Raw genomic sequence first — 19,049 nt, forward strand, 5'->3', positions numbered from 1 at the left:
CCTAAAGTTATCTTGTCTCCGTTCAAATCTGTTTGAAAAGTAAGGAGCTGAAAAATTAGTTTTCAGAAATAATCAAGGTATGAGATATATGTGATATCTAAGACCTTATTACAAGATGATAGAATATAATTTGGTGAGACTACATAAACTCATAAGTTTTATGGGAATGTATGAAGGTTGAAGACGCCAGGCGTCACAATCCTCCAACTATTGGGGCACTAATAATATTCGCATATCCATAAAGTTATCGTCCTTAGTATGCACCGTTGCTAAGACTCGTCGTTTCGAAGCATCACGTGATGATCGGGTGTGATAGATTCTACGTGTGCATACAATGGGTGCAAGCCAGATTTGCACATGCGAATACCAAGGTTAAAACTTTACGAGCTTAGCATGTACAGACATGGTCTCGAAAAGTCGTCATGATATGATGGATAAAATTATGAGTGAAATTGTTCATCATATTACAAAGTTACTAATAGTGAAATCTAAAACACTTGTCATATGATGATCAACTTAAAAGTAAGAACCTCAAGGTTATTGGTATTTGACCAACAAACCTAGAAGTTAATAATGTTAAAGTGTTTTTCTGAATAATGAGGAAAGCTAAAAGAGAAACTGCAAAAGATATTTTGGCAGAAAGAAAAGAAAAGACTAGAAAGTCTAGCTCAGGTGTATATAAATGATATACATGTTATGGTTGTATTCCTAGTTAAGTTACACTATGAAATTCTTGGGTATTAGTACTATATTGGTTGGTATGAAGTGTCATACAAACAACGCAATACAAGTATACAATGGCCTAAGTGACTGGCAAGGAATATGATAGGAATACACGTCTGGAACAAAATAAAGTGTTATTATGTTCGTCGTTGGCATTCTATCTAGCCCTTAGAATTTATAATAAAGAACTTAATAATTGTTATTTTGCTCTGGTCAAATGAAAACAATGAGTTTTTCAAATTATGACATTACTCCATGTATGATGGATAAGTTATTATAAATCTTAATGGTGAAACACATATACATAACACTGACGCTAAAATGCCATAAGGCAAATGATTTGAATTCCACTTATTTGTGGAACTACCATTTAGGTCATGTTAGAAAGGAACGCATGAAGGAACTCCATGCAAATGGATTTTTGGAGTCATTTGATTTTTGAATCGTTTGGCGCTTGCAAATCTTTTCTAAAGAGAATGACTAAAATACCGTTCATAGGCCAAGAGTTGAATGGGCAACTAACTTAGTGAAAATATACATAATGATGTATGTGGCTCACTGGGCATAGTTGTATGCGGGAGATTCTTCTACTTCATGAAAACTTCCAACAATGAATTGAGTATATATATGTGGATATATTCGATAAGGAAGAAGTTTGAAATATTTGAATAGATTCAAATAAATTTCAGCATGAAATGGAAATCATCGTAATAGAAAAGTCAAATATCTATGATTGGATCATGGTGGAAATATTTGAATTACGAGTTTTAGCGAACATCTAAGAGAGTCATGAAATTGTTCTACAACTCACATTTCTTGGAGTATCATAATGATGATATAGTATCCGAGAGATGTATCCAAACCTTGTTGGATTAATGATGAGATAAAATATTATGATGCCATTATATTTTTGTGGATTATGCTTTAGTGACTACCGCTTTTACACTGAATAGAGCATCATCATGATCCGTTGAAATGACACCATACGAGTTATGGCATGGGTATGAACCCTGATAATCTTTTCTTAAATTTTGGTATGCATAGCATAAGTAAATAAGTTTACAACCAAAATCGGATAAATGTCTTTGTTGGTTATCCCAGAAATTTGATTGGGAATTCTTCCCACGAGACAAAGACAAAAGTGTTTGTCTATGTTTCTTATTTCCAAGAAATTGTTTTCTAGTGAAGTATTTGAGTGGGAGGACAATAGAACTTGATAAGGTTTATGAACCTAAGCATAATGATCAGAGTAGCGCAGCATCGGAAATTGGTTCCGAAAGCGGCCACAACGATCATGGCTCCCATGACTACAAAGTGTTTTAGCCATGGAGATCGAAGTACATATTGAACCTTGTAGGTACGGTTTACTTTGTGATCAAATAAATGATTTGTGGACAAAGGATTGATTTTGAAAAATGATAAACCAACTACAAACAAATAAGTTATGATGGGCCCTGACTCCGTTTAAAATGGCGATACGCCATGAAATCCAAGATAGATGAATACTTATTGAAAGTAAATGGATCTATAAAATTGATGAAGCTTGATTTGTCGAAAAGTTGTTTGCGACAAAGTTCAAAGAGTTGAATACAATAAGATTAGATCTTCTGTAGCAATGCTTATAGTCTATGTGGATTATTCTAGTAATCACTACATATTTCTTTTATGAGATATGATAGTAGGATGGCAAAATACATTACTTATCAGAAGTGTGTATTAAAGGTGTATACAAGATACAACCAAGAGTTTTGCTGGTCAGTGGAATACTAGATAGGTATACAAACTTCAATTGGATGAAGTAAGTATCATGGAGTTGGAATCTTCACCAGATGAAATAGTCAAAGAGTTTTTGATTTCATCAGAGACGATGAAGAGACTTGCATTTGCAAGAAATTAAGTGGGAGCGCTGAGACATATTTATAATACTTTATGTAGATGACATATAGTTGGTTATAAATGATGTAATTATATACTTGATTAAAAAGGTTTCATTGAGAAATTAACTTCAATGAAAGGATATGGACTGAAACAAATTTAGTGACAAGATCTATGAAGATAGATTTAAACACATAATAAGTTTAAGTCAAAGTACATAGAATGGATATTGAAGTAGTTCAATATAGAAATATTAAGAAAATGTTCTTGTCATGTGAAGTTTTAACAAGACTTGAGTGTATCTGACACTCAATGAGTAAAAACACATGAGTGATTATAGATCACAAATAATATGTACACAATCAGATGTCATGTGCTCTTAAAAATGTTATGAGCATGTACCAGAATGATTCATGTGATGATCATTGAAAAACAAGTAAGAATATTCTTGAGTACTTAAGAAGAACCAAGGATATATATATATAGTTTTGTATGGATAAATGACAAACAAATCGCTGTAAAGTGTTGCACCGATATTTGTTTTGTCACATATGAAAATAAAATTTCAATCTCAAATTAGACTAAGTGTTGTTTAAGAGGTAGCACAATGAGCTAGAAGTTGTCTATGCTAGATTTAGAAGATTTCTAAATATTGTGACGGATTCTGCAAAATAAGGTAGAGTATGTCATTGTTTTGACAATGACAAAGGATGTTAAAGTCAAGAGGTTCTTTGAGAACTTGGTGTAGTTCCGACAGAGTCAGAACTTTGAAGCTATATTGTGTGTGACAATATTAGTGACATATTTCAGACCGCGGAATTAAGGTTCCACCAAAAGACCAAACATATTTAATGCCGACTCATTTGGAAATGAGTGATGCGTTGAGACACAAATGAATTACAAAATACATACGTTTCTGAGCGTGTCAGATCCGTTGACTAAAACCTCTCCCGTGAGCAATACATGATAAAGCACCGGAAGGCCAAGGTGTTATATCTTTACAAATGTAAACTAGATTATTGACTCTAGTGCAAGTGGGAGATTGAAGGAGATATGCCCAAGAGGCAATAATAAAAGTGGTTATTATATATCTTTATGTTTATGATAAATGTTTATATACCATGCTATAATTGTATTAACCGAAACATTGATACATGTGTGATATGTAAACAACAAAGATTCCCTAGTATGCCTCTTAACTAGCTTGTTGATTAATGGATGATTAGTTTCATAATCATGAACATTGGATGTTATTAATAACAAGGTTATATCATTGTATGAATGATGTAATTGACACACCCAATTAAGCGTAGCATAAGATCACATCATTAAGTTATTTGCTATAAGCTTTCGATACATAGTTACCTAGTCCTTATGACCATGAGATCATGTAAATCACTTATACCGGAAAGGTACTTTGATTACATCAAACGCCACTGCGTAAATGAGTGGTTATAAAGGTGGGATTAAGTATCCGGAAAGTATGAGTTGAGGCATATGGATCAACAGTGGGATTTGTCCATCCCGATGACGGATAGATATACTCTGGGCCCTCTCGGTGGAATGTCGTCTAGTGTCTTGCAAGCATATGAATAAGTTCATAAGAGACCACATACCACGGTACGAGTAAAGAGTACTTGTCAGGAGACGAGGTTGAACAAGGTATAGAGTGATACTGATGATCAAACCTCGGACAAGTAAAATATCGCGTGACAAAGGGAATTGGTATCGTATGTGAATGGTTCATTCGATCACTAAAGTCATCGTTGAATATGTGGGAGCCATTATGGATCTCCAGATCCCGCTATTGGTTATTGGTCGGAGTGAGTACTCAACCATGTCCGCATAGTTCGCGAACCGTAGGGTGACACACTTAAAGTTGGATGTTGAAATGGTAGAACTTGAATATGGAATGGAGTTCGAATATTGTTCGGAGTCCCGGATGAGATCCCGGACATCACGAGGAGTTCCGGAATGGTCCGGAGAATAAGATTCATATATAGGAAGTCATTTTATAAGATTTAAAATGATCCGGAAGGTTCTATGGAAGGTTCTAGAAGGTTCTAGAAAAGTCCGGAAGAAACCACTTTGGAAGGTGGAGTCCCAAAGGGACTCCACCTCCATGGCCGGCCAACCCTAAAGGGGGAGGAGTCCCAAGTGGACTCCCCTAAGGGGGTCGGCCACCCCCCCACATGGAAGGGGGGAATCCCACCCCAAGTGGAATTCCCACCTTGGGTAGGTTTCCCTATCACATGGAAGGTTTTGGGTTCGGGTCTTATTCGGAGACTTGTAGTCCAACACTTGGGGCTTCCACCTATATAATGAGGGCCAAGGGGAGGGGGCCGGCCACCCCAACAAGCACAAGGTGGCCGCACCACCTCAAGTGGCCGGCGCCCCCCTCTCCCCAAACCCTAGCCGCCCCACTCCTCCACATCCCGCACGCTTAGCGAAGCTCCGCCGGATTTCTCCACCACCACCGACACCACGCCGTCGTGCTTCCGGATTCAAGAGGAGCTACTACTTCCGCTGCTCGCTGGAACGGGGAGGTGGACGTCGTCTTCATCAACAACCGAACGTGTGACCGAGTACGGAGGTGCTGCCCGTTCGTGGCGCCGTGATCAAGATCTTCTACGCGCTTTTGCAAGCCGCAAGTGAACGTCTACCGCAGCAACAAGAGCCTCATCTTGTAGGCTTTGAAATCTCTTCAAGGGTGAGACTCGATAATCCCCTCGTTGATACCGTCTTCTAGATTGCATCTTGGTTTGGATTGCGTGTTCGCAGTAGGAATTTTTTTGTTTTCTATGCAACGAATCCCTACAGGTTCGTCTTCTGTTCGTCTTCTAAAATAGATCAAACCAGGAGACAAATCTAGACAAGAGCGTCGCGATGACCAACATATCCTATCATATACAACGACGATTTGACCGGTTACAGTCTAGGATTCTCCATATCCAATGTATATTATTATATTATCTATGGCATCACTAGTGCAGACTTATTAAGGCCTTGTCTATTCTTTTCGTGTGCGGTATGAAAGATTATTGATGCCCTTGAAAATTTGACCATGTGACTGCAACATAGGGTCCTTCAGGGCGACAACGCACATGCACATGACATGGACTTGGTTGGGACCAAAAAAATTCCACGGTAGTTATATGTCACCCCACACATTTGGCCTCTGCATGTGCAAAATCTTTGTGATGTTTAGTCTATTTTTCACCGGTATTTTGCCCATCTCAGACTGATATAAATAACTAGTCGTGTGTAGTCTGTTCTCTAGGTTATCTCATGGTATTCTGTTCCACTTCACTTTACTCCTCTAAATGATCCGGGCAATCTTGATCAAGCGGCCAAGGACTACAAACGAGGTTACAACCTTATGATGAATGTCATGACAACCATCACTAAGTACTATAATCCATCATCACCAAAAAATGAAGAGTGAAGACAGGCAACAACAATTCAAGCTTGGGGGAATTTCACCTAGTTTCTTATGCTTTTTTAGTTTAATATTTTGCATCTAGTTATATGTTGTGAAGACAGGCAACAACAATTCTTTTATAGTTATATCTTATTTAAAAACGGATGGAGTTCTAATGAGAGCATCTCTACCGTGCGTACCACATCGCGCGGATTCTTGCGAAAAACAAGATGCACCGAACAGACACCGTATTCTCGAACCGCAAACACGATGTAGTTGATTTTTTTTTTGCACCGGAAATTCAAACTAAATTAAAGCAGTTCATCCTAATTTTTCCAAGATTTTGCAAAAGAAGAAACTAGAACAAGGTTAAGCTACCCCAGGATTTACACTATTATCACCCGGACTTGGGGGTGGCGACCGGCGCCGGCGATTTCACTCCTCTCCTCGATGTCCTCGTCGGAGAGGTCGGAGTCGTCATCAGAATAGTCGACGATGATGAACCCCCGCCTCGCCATCTCTGAGCATATGGAGGTGTGCTTGGCCTTGCGCATGTCGTGCTCCTCCTCCTCCTCCTCGACGAGGTCGCGGTCCCGCTTGGCCTTCTCCCACACGTCGATGACGACGATGGTGAGAGAGTTTAGGTGGGCCATGGCAAGGTAGCGCCTCGCCCGCCGCGTCGTCTTCGTCCTCTTCGTTGCCGGAGTCTAGATCCAATGGAGGGATCGGAGGTAGCGGCCACATCGATGAGAGCGGAGCCGCCGAGCGCGTCGCCGCCGCGGAAGAACCCGCAACGATCGCATTGCGGGGAGTAGAGCTGGCTCAGAGATGCGCGTCGTGCGCTCGGCCTCCATCTCCTGTGCCCGCCTTGCCGATGCGGATCCGCCGCCGCGTGGAGGAAAAGCACGACCTCCACGCGCGAAATTGGGCGGCGCCATCAACAAGGTAGAAGAGGTTGAGAGGAAGATTTTGGCAGCAACGATTTGATTTCCTCCACCGGCGTCGCCGGGATTCGGAGCGGAGGTGTGGCAGTGGCGGGATGGAGTGGAGAAATGGATGCGGTATTTTGCATCCAAACCCTCCATTTGCTGCTTATATACATATCTTGCAGGCTGTAATGGGTTTAACTCCATCGCGAAAGTCAATGCGGGCCGGAATGGGGATTCTGTTCGGGCACCGTTCTAGCTCAAAAACGAAAACTTTGGCGATTCAGCATTGGTCTAAGAGCAACTCTAGCAAACCACGCATCGAACCTGCATCCGCATAATAACCGTCGTTTTGCAGGTTTAGAGGAAAAAAAGGGTCAATCCAGACACATCATCGAACCTGCATCCGAAAATATTTTTCCGAGCCATCTAGTTTCGAGCCGCGGTACCCAGTTTCGCGAGGCTGTCCGAGCGCGAACTCCATCCCCACTCCGCGTTGAAGCGAAAAAGTTTCATCTCTTCCCATGGCGCGCCTATTCCAGCGTTGCGCACCGCCATAGATCCTAGCTTGCGCAAGCCCCCCCCCCCCTCAAATCTGACAAGTAGAAACACTCCTGCCGCACCGCCGCGCTCGCTCCCCCGTCGCTGTGCCCAAATTGACCACGGAATCTCGCGAATCGACCACAGATTCGCCGCCTCCAAGGGATGTGAACCTTCGCCGCCGTTTGATTCTTCTCAAGACCCGTGGTTTTGTCGCTGCCGCGGAATACTCACTGTCGGTCCTAATTTCACTCGCATCAGTCGCTTGTAGATGGACCCGTGCGAGCTGTTTTTGATGGGGGACTCTTTGTCCTTCGAAAACTCCGACTTGGAGGACTTGCTCGACGAAGACATCGAGCTAATTTCCATAATCCTCGCGGCGAAGGAGATCATGTACGTGAGGCCGAAGTAGCTGCAGGGGTCGACCATGGGGCGGATTTGCATCCCTCTAAACCACGCTCGTGGGAACAATATGCTCATGAGAGATTATTTTGCCGAGGTACCCACATATCCGCCTCATCTCTTTCGCCATTGGTAACGTATGCGTGAATCTTTGTTCAACAAGATCGTTGATGCTTGCGAGATAAATATGCGCTACTTTAAGCGCAAGAGAAATGCGGCTGGGCTGATAGGATTTAGCGTCCATCAAAAGATATCCGCCGTGATGTGCATCCTCGGCTACGGCAACCCGGCAAACTATGTCGATGAGTATCTTCGCATAGGGGAAGATACGACCATAGAATTCATTGTTATGATTCGTGTGTATGGGCCGACGTATCTTCGAGTTCCTAACTAGGTATATTCACAAATATGCTGTTATAAAGTTTCCTTTTTGCGTATATAATCTGCACGGCTTTTTTTTCGGATTGCCGGTGCATTCCATCAGCATATTTGCGGTTTGAGGGTCTTTTTTTTTCGAAACACAGTACAATCGAAGACGCTCACACATATACGCACACACTCACCCCTATGAACGCGCGCGCACACCCTACCCTATGAGCACCTCCAAGAGACTGCGTCAAAGATCTGATCCGGCGGGTCTTGAGATTGACGAACTCTGTTGGGGTGGGTGCCACTACCCTCCTAACCATCTGCGTGTGCCGTAGGATATGGATGGACGGTGGATGCTGAGGGGAGGCGCGCCGTTTTGGTAAGTCACCGGATCCCACTCCCCTCCGACTCGCTGAACCCTACCTCACCATGGCGGAGCCCTTGCCGCCGCCGCCGCCGTCCAACTCCGGCCTCCGCATCCTCCTCACCAAGGACCGCGCGCCCACCTCCTCCTCTCCATCCACGTCCGCCGCCGTATCCAGCCACGCCGACCGCGACCGCATCATTGTGAGCCCTCTCCCCACCCTCCTCCATCTCTCCCTCCCGTACACCGGGTCCGCCCGGCGCGCCAGGGGACAGCGCTGGAGGACACGCTGCGAGTTCGACCGGAACTGTTTCTCTACTCTCCCGTAACCTCGGACTATCTGCTTGGTCGCAGGGAGTGTTCCGGACCGCTCTGGCCAGGAATGAATCTCCGGAAGCTTTCGCCCTCCAGGCAGTTCAGGAAGCAATTAAGCCTCAGGTGCACAATTCGACTTGCTTGCCACCCTTTTGGTAGATGATGATGAGTTGGTAGCAGGCCAGCAGCCGTTTTTTTTTTTTTGCTTTACTGTATTTGGTAATCCTTGATGTGTGCTGTCCTATAAATACATAACATGTATTACAAGCTGGTTTCTCATCTGATTCGGCAGAAGCAAACGGTGCTGGTGCTCGAGGAGAACCAGTCCTTGGAGAACGCGCTCCGAAGGCTGCTGCAGGAACTCGTTGTAAGCCTCTTTATCACAGAAGATTGTGGTTATAATTATGTTTGTGCCAAAGGGATCTGCACATTTTCATTTATCGCAGTGCTCTACCAGTATATACAGTCTGCTAAACGGTCCTATATTTTGGTCGATAACTGGATGCAAATTGCCCTGATATGATAGGATTTGAGAGGAGTCAATGCACCTTTTATTTCCTGATGATCATGCAGTCCTAGAACCTGCTATTGCTTGCTGATTTGTTTTACATTTATGCTCTACTAGTCATCTGCGGTCCAGTCGGATAAAGGAATTATGCAATATGGAAACTCGTTGGATAGCGGAGAAAGTAATTGCCTGATAACGCGTCTTCTTGGTAAGTCACAGTTCTTCAACAGTCTTGTCGGAATATTTTTACAGCCAGCACCGGTTTCTGACCACTTGTTAGTCCTTGTGTAGTGTTTGTTTTTATCCTAACAAATGACAGTTTTGTCCTGTCAGATATCATGCTTTACCTTTGTGAAAGAGGGCATGTTGAGGGTGGTATGGTGTTCCAGCTGTTAGAAGATTTGACAGACATGTCAACTATCAAAGACTGCAAAGATGTCTTTGGGTATATTGAGAGCAAACAGGATATCTTGGGAAAGGTAATTGTGAATTTGTTCTCTCAGTTACTCATTCAGTAATGATTTCTGGTGCTGGTGTGGCACACATGTTGTATGTGCATGGTTTTGCTAATGGAACATCCTTTTTGGTTATTTCTAGCAAGAACTATTTGGGCGTGGCAAGTTGGTTATGCTGAGGACTTGCAACCAACTTCTTCGAAGGCTTTCAAAGGTTAGATCTGGTTATGTTGTTCTGCCTAATCTTTAAACTAATTTGTTGTAGTTATCATACTAGTGATTAAATTGATATTTATTTATTTCCTTGGTAGATGGTTTTATATACTATGAGCTGAAAACTGTGTTCAATAAAAACTTTGCTATTGACACCTTTATTTGTGTGATAAATGTACTATTGGCTTTATCAGTGAAATGATCTTTAACGCTTAACTTCATCGAGCTTGGCACTCTTTTTATTTGTTGGAGTTTGTTTGGTACAAAGTATGTTATTGATATTTTCTATATTATGAATTTCAGTCAAACGATGTGGTATTCTGTGGACGTATTATCATGTTTCTGGCACATTTCTTTCCATTATCGGAGCGCTCAGGTTTGCATATTACATCTTCCCCTGTTCTAGCTAGTTTGATTCTTGCTCGTAAGGAGTTATAACTATCTTCTGGGGGTTTATTTCATCAGCTCTCAACATTAAGGGAGTTTTCAACACATCAAATGAAACAAAGTATGAGAAAGATGCCACCGATGGTGAGTATGATTGTCTGATAAAACTCACACCATTATATATTACTGATATTTGTTAATGTTACTTTGCCAGTTCGTCCTGTTTTTCTTATCTTCAGGTAAATGTCTTGTAAATAATAGCATTGCGTAATTCACTTTTGTATCTCAGGAATTTCTGTTGATTTCAACTTCTACCAGACCCTGTGGAGTCTACAGGTTGATATATTATACTTGTTAATCTCTAGGATGAAAAATAATCATCATACCTCTCAAATGTTTGACCATTTCTCAGCATCAGTTTGTATCAATGCTAAATATTGTGTTTTATTTCCACTTCAGGAGCATTTCAGGAACCCAGCTTTGACTACTACAAACCCAACAAAATGGCAAAAGTTTGCTTCTAATTTAACGGTATGGTACACTCTACTCCATTTTTTGAGTGACATGCAGCTTTTTGCCTTTTCCAGTTCAAAGTGTTCGTTCTGAACTTCTGATTGTTTTGACTAACAACTGAATTTCAGGTCGTGCTAAGCACATTTGAAGCTCAGCCTCTCTCCGATGCTGATGGAAAACATAATAACCTTGAGCAGGAGGAAGATGCTGCTTTCAATATTAAGTACCTTACTAGCAGTAAATTGATGGGCTTAGAGGTAATTTTTGTTGTGCACCTGACACTAGTTTTTTTGGTGATTGTTAAGTGATGTTGTATGGCCATATAACATTCTTTATCTGCAGTTGAAAGACGCGAGTTTTCGACGGCACATCCTTGTCCAGTGCCTTATATTTTTTGACTATCTCAAGGTACACAAAATTGGAATTTAGTTAGCAATGTAACATCAGTTTGTGCCTATGGGTCATTCTGTTCAATTTTGCCAAGCATTAAAGGGTTTCCCTCTTTCCTTTGCTTTATATAAGCTACATGATCTCATACTCCTAATAAGAGGGCCATAAATAACACTTCTCTCTGTACATATCTTAAATTTCTTTTGTCTCAGTGCATCCTAGTTTTTTTTGAGAGGCACTGCATCCTAGTTTTGTTTATTTATATGCATATAACCTGTTCTCTGTCCAAAATACATGTATTTTTTGGCAGAATATGCTGTGTGACTGCACATGGCTACATGACAATAAGGTGTTTTTTTCTTCGCTTTCTATCTCCTGTACATCACCTGCTTTTGTTCCACGCTGGCCAGCTTCTTGCTATGTTGAATGACACTACCTGTTGAGTATGCGATGCGATCGCTAAGTTTCTCCCATACCTAGTTAAGAGTAAGCATGTCACTTATGGTTGCTGGTGTTGCCTGTGGCCCAATAACCATAAACATGTTGTAGAACTCTGGCATGCAGGCATGCATTTGAGAATAATTGGAAGGAAAGTTGTAACTAAGTAAGGCTTATATCAATGCTACTTCTTTGTTGGGTAATGAAGTCTGAACTGGAACATAGTTGCAAAATCTTGCAATCATTACAGACGACAATTATCTCACTTTTCCCCTCATATCAGCAATAGCCTGATACTATCCTTGAGGGGACTTCTGACGAAGTTATTTTGTTCCTCAGGCGCCTGGAAAGACTGACAAAGATGGTCCATCCGAGAGCATGGTGAGCAATAAATAACTTGACTGTTTATTTTCAATGTACAGATATTACTTATATGTAAACTCAGATGCCATAGCTACAAACATTTGGAACAATGTTATTTAGTAATTGTCAAATTTTAGTATATTTATGTCTCACTACATAACTGTTTAAATATTGTGACACTTGAGACAGCTATGTGCATTCTCATGAAAACCTTTCCTTTTGGGTGTCTGTTATACCTGGTATTTGTGTGACTCCACAGGGCAGATACTACTCCTAATCTCCTACATGTATACCTACTACTCCTGATCTCCTATATGTATACATATGCGTGTAGAAACATTTGTTATGGCCTATTGTATATGCTTTTCACAATGTTCAGTTGGGCTCCAGGTATAGGTAAATGCTTATTTTATGTAGTGGTATTTGATCATTTTGTTTAAAGCAAGGTGTTTCCATATAAGTCGTGCTAGCATCAAGTACTGCATGTCAGCCAGTATAACAGGGTCAACTATTATCAACTGTGACTGCCTGATACAAATAAACTGGGCCACAGGGGCATATGGTAGTATATTAAATCAGGAATGGAGATTTTCTTACTTATCCTTTGGTTTCTTTAAGATATTTCTTGAACCATCATTCAGTTATGTTTAATTCTGTGGATCAGACAATCTCATCTATTGTTCCACTTTAATCAGAAAGAGGAAATCAAATCCTGTGAAGAGCGTGTTAAGAATCTTCTGGAGATGATTCCACCAAAAGGGAAGGAATTCCTACAAAGCATTGAGCATATTCTTGAACGGGAGAAAAACTGGGTATGCATTTTGCTGCACTATGCAAGTCTTACATTTCAATATAGAAACTCCAATTCTCTCACTCCCAGTTCTCATCCCTCTGTCTGCATTTTGAAAAGGTTTGGTGGAAGAGAGATGGATGTCCAGCATTTGAAAAACAACCTTTTGAAAAGAAGAAAACAGATCAAGCTGTTGGCAGAAAACGGTATGGTACTTGCTTTCTTCAGGCAGTTTAATATTTTCTATACAATAAGTGGATTGTTGGTGATGATTTATATATCCGGTTAAGCACTCTGTTCTACACAGTGTCTATTTGGTCAGAACCAGGTGTAAAAGGGTACACGTTTCTGTGAAATCGTGAAGCAAACATAGGAGTTTTATGTCTAGCTTGTTTTGCGCTAGTCTGATATCATTATTATTGCCCAGGACTCAACAGTCTTTTGGGAGATTGGAGTCTATTGCAGTTATTTGGAATTTTGTACTATCCACTTCTTGATTAAGTTTGGCTTGATCATGGAATTGACCAGTTTCAGATTGGTATGCTTATCAAGTATCAAAACTTATTCATGTTGATTGGTGTAGTTAGATAGGTTGTTATATTTGTAGTTCATGTTGCGTACTATGTTGTGCAAACTCGTGCAAAATATGACATTATTGTGCAATAAAGGATGTCGGAATGGATACCTGCATCAATTTTTCTCATAGTAATTTCGCGTTCTAGATTTCTCCAGTGAAAGGGTAACATTAGACAAATTTACTTAGAAAGTTCTGCATAAATGCTTTGACCCAGCACACTTCCCATTCACTGTACCAGTTCCTGTAGCACAATTGTTTTACCAGAAATTCCAGGCCAAATCCAATCTTAATAGTCTTATTTTGTGATAAAAAAGAATCTAGGGCATGGTCAATGCTGGCCAGGTTGGTGATTGAATTTTAAGCTGTTTCCACCCTTGTATGTTGAGAGCTTATTATGTTGTGCTCTACTGCTTCCTAATTATACTCCTTTCTTTCATTGTAGTAAGCTAAGGTGGAGACTGGGAAACAAAGAACTTGCCCAACTGTGGAAATGGGCAGAACTAAACCCTGTATGTTGTCGCTACAACTTCCCTTTATTGTGTATTTGATCGAGTACCAATGTATAAGGTGCAAAGTGCATCGGTTTTAGGCCCTTTTAGGTACTGTTAGAGTTTTGAAAAAGTTGTGTTTTCTTACTTTCCAAATTTACTTTCTATAGAAAATGTTGTAGAGTCTTGAGTGGGGATACTCATAGGACAGGGGCCCTGTACAATTTTTCTGTAAGTTACTGCCCCATTCAGTTGAATGAACTATCCAGTATTCGTTCCCTGTAGGTGCCCTTAGTTACATTTCCTTAACTGTATAATTATCTTAGGAGGCGTGTAACAACTTCTATCTTTTCAATGATATGAAACGCAAAGATTCCTTTTCGTTTTCTCAAAAAAAAAACAATAATTTTTTTACCCCACATCTTATTTGCATAATGCTTTGATTGATCCAACGATTGATCCCACATCTTCTTTGCAGAATGCTTTGACTGATCCTGACCGAGTCCGGCCACCAGTAATTGCAGAATACTGGAAACCACTTGCAGAAGATGTAAGCACTTCAATTTTTCTTCATTGTTATTTTGCACCTATTGTTCATCCATCCTTTTGTTTTAAGCATAGCAGCATATTATCATGGTCCACTAATACTGTTTTTAATGTAAACTTGCAGATGGACACATCTGCTGGAATTGAGGAGGAGTATCACCACAAAAATAATCGTGTAAGCTCTAATCCTGGCGCTCTCATTTCCTGAGTGCTTGTTGTACTAATGTTTGATCTAGTACGGACTACTGGATTCCATTTAGTCAATATATGTACTTAAGTCATCCATACTTGAAGATCAAGTTAATGCAAAAGATTTGTCAAGTTGGACCTAACTCTCCATTGAGACAAAGCATATTATTCTCTGGAACAAGTTCTGCTAAAATGAATTAATAAAAAATCTTGGTGTTATCATAAATTTTGCAGATGCCATAAAATTCGCCCTTGGATTTTATGATTTTTGTGGGTAGTAAGCTGGGAATTAATGTGTTATTGTGCTCACATGTTTCCTCTTCAAAGAAAATGTGGAGGCAGGCATCTGTATCCACGATTTATCAAAACTGAGCTCTTCTCAGTCCATTATTTATCTGACACAATACTGCTATGAAGTGTTACCTATAGAGAAAAAAAATGTTGTTGCTGTGGTAAGAGGTCTTGTCCCACACAAAGATAGGTATAGTTATAATCATATTAAACGGAAACAAAAGTTCTTGTGCTTTTATCGATGGCTCAGTGGAGTTCTTATGAAATGAGGTCCTTATTTCTCATGTACACTGATTTCAGGTGTCTATTTCTTGTGTTTGAACTTGTCATTGGAAACAGTGTTGCTTTTTTCTATTGTAAACATTTGGTTGTCTCAATCGCATCATTTGTTTGACAGGTTTATTGCTGGAAAGGTTTACGGTTTACAGCCCGACAAGATCTGGAAGCATTTTCTCGAGTATGTATCATGCAGTTGTTATACAGTCTCTCAGCATATTTATTTTTGTCATTGTATTATACACGCATGTTGAGTGAAGAAATTTAATTTAAATTTCCGGGAAAAAGCAAAAAAGAAAGATGTGCATTTCTATAAAAATGTGTGTGCTAGCAACCATATGTGCAAAAACAATATGCATGTTTATTTGCTCTATGGGAGAAACCAAATTTGACACCCTTCATTCTGCCCTTTTTATACAGCTCACAAATGGGCATATTATTATCGCATAATTTCTTTGCCAGTTCACATGCTTTCTCACAAAATCCAGTATGATGCTGTTTTTAAAACTTTTGGGAGCATGCAAGCCTGAGCAGAAAATCCATGTTTTTATTATGAGCTAAAAGGTTACTGGAGTTACAGAAAAACTAATGTCCAGTGCTTTATTTCAGTTTTGTGACTACGGAATTGAAGGAGTTGTACCTCCAGAACTCTTGCCAGCCGACGTGCGTGCAAAGTTCAACTCGAAGCCTGGAGAGAAGGCGAAACGGCCTAAAAGGGAAGATACAAAAGGCACTTCATCTCACCCCAAGGAGCCACAGGTACTTGGAGCATCTTGTGGAGCATATGTCGGCTAGCTGTTCTGTTCTGCGTTGTTGATGGCGATTAATGCCCATCTTATGCCTTGGCCATGGAATTCTGCATGAAGGTTGCTGCGGCTACACCTGACACCGATGGTGGCGGCAGCGGTGACCAGGAAGAAGGCGCCGTGCCAATGGATTCCGACAATCCCGTGGTAGATGATGGCCAGAAGCGGAGCCCAGGCGAAGTCTCTGGGCCGGAGTCCGGACAGTGCGAAGCTGAAGACGATGGTGAAGATAATAACTCGAAAACTGTGCATAGTAGAGACTGTCGGTAGAGACCGGAAAATTCCTCCCAAGGAGATGTTGTATCATGTTTGAAACGGTTTTCATTGAAACTGCCATTTTTGGGGATACTCTAAGCTGATGAGACTTGTAGTTAGCACTTAGCACACCGGATGCACTAATGTTTCCCCTAACACTAGGCAGATACCATGTTTTAGCCTGACATGTACAGTCTACATAGCAACTCTCAAATTATATTTGATCGCAGGCCCATTTCAGTATTTTTTTACAGTTCAGTCGTTTTGAAGGCATTCTAGTCATTTTAGGCTGACTCTAAGCTGAGCATGTAGCAATTATCGAGCTCTACGTTTTGTTGGAAGCAAATTTTATACTGTATAATCGTAGGCCCATTTCGCAGTTGATCTGTAGAAGTCATTTTGAAGGCATTTTGATTTTGCAGTCACTGCAAGCTCGTATAAAGGATGCCTGCCAGCTGTGCCTGTTTTCAGGAAATTCGAGAATCCAATTTTGACGTTTGAAACCTCAAACCACCTTCTCGCGCCATGGCACATTCGTTTTTAGAAGTGATTCTGTACAGCCATTGGAAGGCCCTGCCAAGAAGCGCCGCCTTGCCAGCTATACGTTCTACTCAGCACATTCAGCATTCAGAAGGGGCGCGTTTGGTTGCCTGGGTCGAAATCCTGCATGGCTGGTGCAGCGAGATGGGCGCTCCTGCGCATCGCGAACGGGCTATTTTTGGCCCATCGTTTGGTAGCCTGTGCTGCACCGGTCTGAACAGAAGTGCACATTGTTTGGATGCCTGGAGACAGCGTTCCATCTCTGTTCAGCCACAGCACATATGTTTGGTTGCCATTTTGGGCGCCCTGACAACAGCTTCTCCTCACCACATTCAAATATGGTGATCTTACCATCGTATAACGGTACACAAACAGCTCAAACACGATCATAAGCACAACAAACACTTATACACAACGAACATAGTACTTAACAGTTTCTAATCTAGCGTCAGAGTGGTAAGACGCTTGCCTAAACCTGGGGGCAAACTATCCAGGTCCAACATCAGTGTTCAAAAGCCTCCTAGAGGCCAGCACAACAGTGACATATGCACAAAAGAAGTGTTTAACGAGGCCAGCACAACTACAGGATCAGACATAAACAGAGGCAGCGATGGAGTAGCAGCACCTTAACGGCGAGGATCAGCAAAAGGGCCCTCGTGGTGCCTCTTGCAGCCGAAGACGCTGGAGCAGGATGTCTCCTTCCTGAAGACGTCGACCTTGAAGCCGTCGTCCTCACGGGTGAAGACGAGCGTGTCGTCGACGTGCAGCAAAATCCTGGCGCAAAACTCGCTCCAGGACTTGATGAACCCGACGCGCTACCCTGTCCACTGCAGCTGCACCTTCCACTTGCAACGCTCGCCCAACGCTCACCGGGGGGCCATTGTTCTTGAGCTTGTACTTGGTGATCAGGGGCTGCTCCATGTACGGCGGGACGGCGAGGGCACGGAGGTCGTGGCTCTCCACCTGCACGAAGAACACCGGCAGACGCTGACTGGCAGCGTGCCCCAAGTCAGCAGGCCGGCCGACGTGAAGCCTCGGCGCTGTGATCTGCTGGTGGGCTTCCATGAACGCTACGTTGGTGAAAGTGCATGGAGCCCCCATGTGTGGTTTTGGGAATTAATGACAATCCCTATGGACTAATGTTTACATTGAGTTATATTTGTAGGAGTTGTCCATAGGTAATGCTTGAAACATATGTTGGCTTCAAGATTGCAATAAGAAGCAAATGAACAAGATCAAGTGTCAAGTATGTCTTGAAGATTAAGATGAAGTGAGCCCTCAAAGTTAACTTCAAGACATCAACATGATGAAGAATGAAGAAATGAAGTGCAAGTTCAAGATGAGCCATCTCGAAGAGATCCTTTGCTTGAATCTTGCCATCCATATGGTGATCATGGATATGAGAAGATGCGATGAAGAAGAAGCTCTCCCATGATGGATTATGGGGGAGCAATCCACAAGACTTCGTCAAGCAAGCACAATCAAGAAAGACGTTCCATCTTGTTGCGGTCAAGACCGTCATCATCGAGCTCAAGTGGAATGCGCAAGATTAAGGTTTGCTCTTGATAGGGTTTCTTTCTCACCGGCCTCATAGTGTAGTTGAATACCGATTTATAGTTTAGTTGCCGTACTATCAAGAGGGCTCTCGAGTGAGTAACTCGATCGTATCCTTTGGAGAGCTCAAACCTTTGCATCCTTGCATCATCTTTCTTGGTTGTTATTTGGATCTTATCCATGTGATGTTTTAGAGCTTGTGCTTATTCTCATGACAAGCTCTAGTTCATCAAGAATGGTTTTTGCACGGGCAAGTTGTTGCATTTTCAAGGTTGGAGGTTTTACCGGCATGTCTTTTTTAGATAGGTCAAACCTTTTTTCATTTATTTCTATCCTACCTTACTGGACTATGATGGTTCCCTGCATGATCTTGTAGAGCTTGTTACTAGCTTCGAAACGAGCCCAAGATCATCAAAATCGGAGTCCGGATGCAAAAGTTCTTGAAGTTTTTCTTGAAGCAATTTTTTGACCGGAAGTTGGCCGAAAGTTCCGGTGGCCGGAACTTCCGCCCTACTTCCGGTGAACTTCCGGAAAT

General features: G+C 41.7%; 1 protein-coding gene across 1 annotated transcript; it reads left to right on the top strand.

Annotated features, from left to right (window-relative positions):
* The first annotated feature begins 8,616 nt into the window (after positions 1-8,616).
* On the top strand, positions 8,617-16,663 carry LOC127297632 (THO complex subunit 1). The gene is made up of 21 exons (XM_051327943.2): positions 8,617-8,823; positions 8,975-9,058; positions 9,228-9,302; positions 9,561-9,651; positions 9,777-9,922; positions 10,041-10,112; positions 10,415-10,487; positions 10,577-10,642; positions 10,788-10,834; positions 10,958-11,029; positions 11,140-11,268; positions 11,354-11,419; positions 12,179-12,220; positions 12,898-13,014; positions 13,113-13,198; positions 14,012-14,078; positions 14,536-14,607; positions 14,728-14,778; positions 15,481-15,540; positions 15,969-16,118; positions 16,226-16,663. Exons 1-21 carry the CDS (start codon positions 8,686-8,688, stop codon positions 16,433-16,435), a joined length of 1,914 nt encoding a protein of 637 aa, XP_051183903.1. The 5' UTR covers positions 8,617-8,685; the 3' UTR covers positions 16,436-16,663.
* Positions 16,664-19,049: the final 2,386 nt, after the last annotated feature.

The sequence above is a fragment of the Lolium perenne genome, chromosome 4 (assembly GCF_019359855.2).
Source record: "Lolium perenne isolate Kyuss_39 chromosome 4, Kyuss_2.0, whole genome shotgun sequence".
Classification (NCBI taxonomy): Eukaryota; Viridiplantae; Streptophyta; class Magnoliopsida; order Poales; family Poaceae; genus Lolium; species Lolium perenne.